The 6,821-nt window shown below is 37.9% G+C and overlaps 1 protein-coding gene across 1 annotated transcript; it reads right to left on the reverse strand.

The window, feature by feature from the left end:
• Positions 1-653: 653 nt before the first annotated feature.
• Positions 654-6,802, reverse strand: LOC114356058 (presequence protease, mitochondrial). The gene is made up of 2 exons (XM_028309141.1): positions 6,622-6,802; positions 654-4,130 (listed from the first exon to the last, which is right to left on the reverse strand). Exon 2 carries the CDS (start codon positions 4,118-4,120, stop codon positions 1,070-1,072), a length of 3,051 nt encoding a protein of 1,016 aa, XP_028164942.1. The 5' UTR covers positions 4,121-4,130; positions 6,622-6,802; the 3' UTR covers positions 654-1,069.
• Positions 6,803-6,821: the final 19 nt, after the last annotated feature.

Raw genomic sequence — 6,821 nt, forward strand, 5'->3', positions numbered from 1 at the left:
AGGATGGGTAGCTTGGGGTCATTGGACAAAATTCTACGTGCTCACGGACCAGGCTTTAGCTGACGTTTGACCATCACAAAATCACCCTACCGTGCCTCTCCCATGCCTCAGGCACCAGAACCTATAAGTATTCATAAAACATCGTAAATAAGCGTGACATTAAAAAGAAGCGTTACATAAATATCTAGTCTAGAAGCAATTAGGTATTTAAACATTACTCACACATCGAGGCAAAAAACAACACACTCCACACTTTATTTCAATTTACAGGATGCTGAAAACTTGCTCATGGTTGTGTTCAATAATTCCAATTAATGGGACAATTAATGGCAATTATAAATAACGCCTAATATTCTAAAGAAATAAAACAATTCACATACAAAATACTATTTATTCATAACAGTCTCAACTCTATATACTCTGAAATAAATACAAATAGAATGTCTCAACAGTATATAACTACAGGATTCTATCCTCTAAATGACAATCAACTTATACAAAATTAAGAGCAATAAAATATCTGTTGAATGCGAAAATAATTTAATAAACTCCCTATATACTGAAATATACGAAGATGCGGCGTCGCATTTTGCAAACATGCTTTGTTTGGTGCATCTTACTTCATGCGTTGACTTAATATTTATGTCGCATAATAGTTATTATTTGTAATTTTGGAAATGTTACTTATTTTAAACATAGTACAACCCCGAAAGAGTATTTTAGTTAACGCAGAGCTAAAAGTCATGCATATTATAATGGCAATCTGAAATCACCATCAATTATTACGCAGCTATGTGGATGTGGAATATGGAAATATAGCTGCCTGAATGACATCAAAAACTTTTTTGTGACGGCTCTAGATGTTAGGTACTGGACATTCTTTATCTAAACACACTTACTTAAGTTCACAACGAAATAAAATAACTTGCGACTAAATGCGGAAAATACAACCCAACCTTTTTTCAAGGGTTCCCGTAAACAATTACTTGTAACCTAGCATTTCTTGTCATAAAGCATTCCCATTCAACACAATTTCAACCATACATTTGAGCTCTAAAAACTCAATAATTTACTGTTGCGGCCCGCTAACAGTGTTCCACACTTCTCCACCTTTTTTCAAATCCTTAGACCCTTCCCCTATAACGCATTTTCCAGCCCACTTGTCATTCTTCAGGTATTTTTCGCAGACCTCTATAAGGTCTTCCTTTTTCACAGCCAATACTCTCTCACGTTGCGTCTTCCAAATGTCGTACGATAGACCATACAGAAATAGATCTATCCCTTTCATGTACTCTGCTACAGGCTGGTCCATTTGTTGGAGAATAGACAGCTTAGCCTCAAAGAGGTTTTGATCGTCAACCAACTTAGTATTCTTCGACATCCAATCCGAAGTTCCGTCGAAAACGTCTAGCGTTACTCTTGAATTTGGGTCTCTGTATGAGTAGTAGTTGAAGACTCCATCCATGGTCAACATGGCCCCTCCACCATAAGCCCCGTTTTGCTCTCTAACGATCGGATGAAGATATTTCGACGTTAAAAATCTTGAGAGCACTCGCAACTTGGCGTAATCCGGGTCTGTGTATGGCACTGTAGGAATCACTTTAGCACAGAAGTTGACTGGTATATTCATCGTGATATGGACTCCTCGGTTCTCCTTCGGCATATCGGCGCATTCCGTCCAATTGATCCGATTCAGTTCCTTGTTGCTGTCGCCTTTGCATAAATGACCGCAGAATTTGTTGATGGACTCGTGTATATCCTTATTCGTGTTGCAATAATGGAAGGCAGCTCGCAAGTTGTGCCCTTTGAGAATTTGTTCTCCTATCTGGTCAACAAGGCTCTGGATTTCTTCAATTTTCAGTGTCTTTTGGACTTCTTGCATTGAGATAACGTGATGGAGACCTAGCAAGTTTTCTTTGCACTCGTCGACGGAAGATATAAGAGAGCGGGCTGCCTGCATCGCGTAAGTATGCCCACTGTCGATCACTCCATTCGAGAGTGAAGAGCAGTAGTTGTTCAATAACATGCTCATACGCTCGCTGTTTTCGAAGTTTGGTTTGCTGAAGATCTCATTCCAAATTTCCAACATTTTCGGCAAGTTTTCGTCTAAACAGTGGCTGTTGATTAAAACGCCCTGTTCGTACTGGCCTTGTTGGTCAATATGCTCCGTGATATGAGTTAAAAAACTCAACCCAGAAGTGGTTTTGCTGACATGCTTGTCAAAGTCCCTGTAGTTATAAGTTTTCGTATCGAATTTGTCGAGGATATAGTTGAAGAATGGCAGCAATTGACGTTGGGTCTCGTTCAAGCAATCAGTTCCTAACACCCCTTTGAAATATGTTACTCCATTTGTGTTGGCTTCACAAAGCTGTAACGGCACCGTTTCGGAGGCTGTGTGTTTTATTGGAGGCGCAGTTTTGTTCAGTGTGATTTCGTCAATCTTCAAGCACGGCAGAACATCCAGATTCTGGTTCTCTTTCTGTGCTTTAGAAAGTTCCAAGCCATCTTTGTAAATCTGTTCTTTTTGCTCTGGTTTTAAGTCATTGACTTTAGACTTCAAAAGCTTAGCTTCAGCCTCGTTGAAGATGTCATCGAATTTGGGATCGGGTTGCATTGTCATTATCAGCTTATGGTTGTTTAAAATGAAGTACTTTTCAATCACTTCCTTCACGTAACTCGGGTTCATCAAGTCGGTCTTCAGTTTATCAAGCAGTTCATTTACCTTCAACGCGTTGAGGACAGGTCCATTGTGATTCAAAAGAGGCATGAGGTTGAAAAGGACGTTCAAACCGAATTTGGGCGACTGATGCTTAATCGAAAGCTCAAAACCGTGGAGAACACTTTCGATGTGCGATTTTTCGAAACCTTTTTCGAATATTTCTTCGACAGTTTGATTTGCGATCTTTTCTATGTTCTCGAAATTGCTTTTCTCGACGTCTTTTAGACCAACAGCAAATAGGGTGTCTCTGATTTGATTGTCGTAACCAGTCAAAGAGTTGTACCCGCCAGAGATGTTTTTCTCAATGAGGCTTTTATAAAAGGCCGAATTGGGGCCGATGATCATTAGTTCAGCCATTGCTGTCAGCATGAACGTCTCGTATACGCTTGTGATGTCAGACATGACGTAACCGATCGCGATTTGGTTTTGTTTTTCGATAGCCCCGCCGTATTGGTCCACTCGGCATGAGATCTCGGCCTTTTTCGGCGTCTTCCATCTTTCCTGTCGAGACACGATTGTGTCGCGAGGATCTAGAAAATCGTATTTGCTCAAATACGCCTCATTCACGAACTTGAGATTGGCTTCAAGGGGGAAGTTTCCATAGGAGTATATCCTCGCGTTGCTCGGATGGTAGTAAGTTTTATGGAAGTTTTTCAAATACTCGTGAGTCAACTCTGGAATGTGCAACGGATCGCCGCCAGAGACGTAACCGTACGTTCCTTTGGGAAGAATTGCGTTTATGAACTTCTGACCAAATAGAGAACTGGTTTCCGAGAATGCACCTTTCATTTCATTGTACACCACTCCTTTGAACGTCAGTTCCGACTTTTTGTCTTCGACTTTTCCATGCTCTAGCCTCCAGCCTTCTTGAAGGAAGTCTAGCCTGGATAAATTAGGTTTGAAAACAGCGTCCAAATACACTTTTTGCAGATTCCTATAATCCACTTCATTTTGTGAGGAGAACGGGTAAAATGTGTAATCTGGGCCTGTCAACGCATTCATATAAGTCGCCAAAGATCTGTTGAGCATTTTGAAAAACGGATCGCGTACTGGGTATTTCTCTGAGCCACACAGCACTGTGTGTTCCAATATGTGTGGTGTGCCCATAGAATCGAGTGGTGTGGTCCGGAACCCGACAGAAAAGACGTTGTTTGAGTCATCTCTTTCTAAATGCAAGTATTCGGTCTTGGTTTTCTCATGTGTTAGGAAATAAGCTGTGAGATTATACTCTTTGATGTGTTCTACTTCTGAACAGAGGAACCCGTGCATCGTTTTGCCCGATTGAACTTGTTTCGATACATTTTCTTTCTTTTTTAGGATACTAGAGCTGTTGTATCTGAGGCTTGGGGGTCCTTTTAGCCTCCTTTGAAGGCCCCCTGCGTGCCTGAGTCTTGTATACATGTTTCTGCACCTGAAATATAAAATACTAGCTGTTTCATAGTTTTAAAAGTGAAAATGAAGACATAGGGTGACCATAAACAAGTATAAAAATATTAAAGATTAATTAATTTTGTTATAATAATATAAACATGTCAAATATTAACTTTTATAGAATTGTTACAGCATACTTTGCCAGATTCTTTAATTTTAAAATTGCAAATGATCAAGTCAAAAAAGATCACTATCAGTCACTTTAAACAGATGTAAAGTAATACATATTAGACCCTAGAGCACCTTTTATTTTATTTTAATTGTTTAACAATGTTTCAACCTAATAAAGATTGTCTTTTCCGCTGAGTTGCCCATGTCAACATGTCAATATGACGCCGATCAAACGCCGTGTCATATGCCAGTTGACATGGGCAATTCAGCGTTTAGTAACTGTGGAACTCAGGAAGTTTAAAAAATAGGGTAAGAAATATTTTTTGTAGAAGATTTAACAAGTTTCTTAAAGATCTTGGTCACCCTATTCAAAACTATAGAATTCTTGCAAACGGGAAAGTTTTAACAAGTAGGTTTTTACCCAACTTCAAGAGAAGGGTGGGTGTCCATCTGTGTGTCCGTCTGTCTGTCTGTCATATGAATCTGGCGCAGATGGGTAAGAACAAAATAAGCTCCAAATGCCAATTTATACCAAATGCTCTAAAACAGTTACTAGTTGTGATCTAATAACTCAATTGATGTATCTTTGACCCAATCTTACTATTGGGTTACCCAATATTACATTCTATCCCTAAGGAATTTTAGCTTAAACTTAACAAATGATAAAAAATATAAAATGCTCATATCAGAACTTGTGTTTCTTTAATGAAAAGACCGATAGTTAGCGAGATAAGCATTTATTATTCGGGTTCTTACACAGACACATCTTGTTCGTACATAGCCGGAAGAGGGAAGAGCGTTCTACCGGAAACAGTTAACTTTTTAATATTTAATACACTTCCAAAGATAATATAATCCTAACACTCCCTCTCAATTACAAGTTAGGCTTTAACTTTTAATTGCAAAACAAAATAATTTTTATCTACTAATAAAAACTTCTAATAACAATATTCCACTTATGTTTTAGTATGGCAACAAAAAAAATTTGACATTTCAGAAACTGACATTAATGACAACTAGTGACACATGCAACTCACTTCACACTGTTCTATTAATGTAAACAAAACTTTAAATGCTGTTTCATTATACTGTGTTCTTGTAGTACCTCTATATCTGCGGCCTCTGCCTCGTCCTCGGCTTTTGCACTCGAAGGATTTATGCCCTTTTTTATGGCATGTATAGCATTTGATGACAAATGAAGATTGTGGTTCTGTGCTACTATATTCCCTCTTTATCTCATTGTCAAGCAATCTAGACTTTACGAAGTCGAGCCTTAGCTCTTGGTTTACCGTTTCCATTGCTGTTATTATTGCGTTGAATTCCTCTCCCAATCCAGTTAAGAGGTAGCTGATTTTTTCATTTTCTGCAATTTTCTCTCCTGACACTTCTAATTCTCTTATAAGATTGTCGAAATTGGCGAAATATTCTTCTAATTTTCCTGTATGTTTCAAAGTCAATAACTTTCTTCTTAGGCATATTTTTGATATGACCGTGTTTCGTTGGAATGTGTTTTTCAAAACTTCTAACATTTCTTTCGCGCTTGTGCTTTCTTTTATCAGGTTTAAGTGTTGGTCTGTCACGCTTTGGACGATGATACTTCTCGCTTTTGCATCCATGAGTTTCATCTTCTCATCACAGTCTACTATTTTCTTTATATCCAAAACTTCTGTTAGACCTTTTTCTGCGAGTATGCATTTTATCCTGAAAACCCAGTTGTCGTATGCCCCTGCACTCAATTGCGGTAGCGGCGTGTTACTACTTGACATCGCCATTTTTATATTTCACAAATCCGCTTTTTCCCGAATAATCTACAATTAATACTTTCCCTAACTCTAACTAACGGGCGTCTGGGCCCATAACCTATCAGAACTTGTGTTTCTTTAATGAAAAGACCGATAGTTAGCGAGATAAGCATTTATTATTCGGGTTCTTACACAGACACATCTTGTTCGTACATAGCCGGAAGAGGGAAGAGCGTTCTACCGGAAACAGTTAACTTTTTAATATTTAATACACTTCCAAAGATAATATAATCCTAACAAATGTGACTAAATGCTATGATGAATGGTACACCATAATTTATGATCATCATAACTAAATTCTGATTCAAATCCCATAGTAATGACGAAGTTAATGAGTTTTATTGGTTCAAGTATCATGATGCTAGGTGCTAGAAGATAGCAAGTTGTTCTTTTACAATTAAATAGTAATAAAGAATTATTGCTTGGGAACACTTGGGAAATGACGCTTGCCTAAACTAAATACGTAACGCTTCTTTATTTATAGTTAAGAAATTTGAAGAATAAAAAGCGGTGTGTAAATGCAAAAACAAATGAAAAATGAACTATGCATTTACTTACAGAGAATTGATTTCAGCGAATGATATTGATGCTTGAAGTGTGATATCCGTTCACGACACTTTTTAACAACCGTATTTTACTATTTCTTTACGTATTTCATCATAATTTACAAAAATCTAACCTCGCAAAAAGTTTGAGCAGATATTGACACTTAGAACCGGTGTTGCTATTTTAAATAATAATATCCAATTAGAAAGGAA

Source organism: Ostrinia furnacalis, unplaced genomic scaffold, assembly GCF_004193835.3.
Source record: "Ostrinia furnacalis isolate ACB-3 unplaced genomic scaffold, ASM419383v2 OfSCF2617, whole genome shotgun sequence".
In the NCBI taxonomy this organism is placed as follows: Eukaryota; Metazoa; Arthropoda; class Insecta; order Lepidoptera; family Crambidae; genus Ostrinia; species Ostrinia furnacalis.

What these genes read in the sequence shown, in the direction of transcription:
- LOC114356058 (XM_028309141.1), bottom strand. Translation starts at nt 4,120, where the DNA reads ATGTATACAAGACTCAGGCACGCAGGGGGCCTTCAAAGGAGGCTAAAA.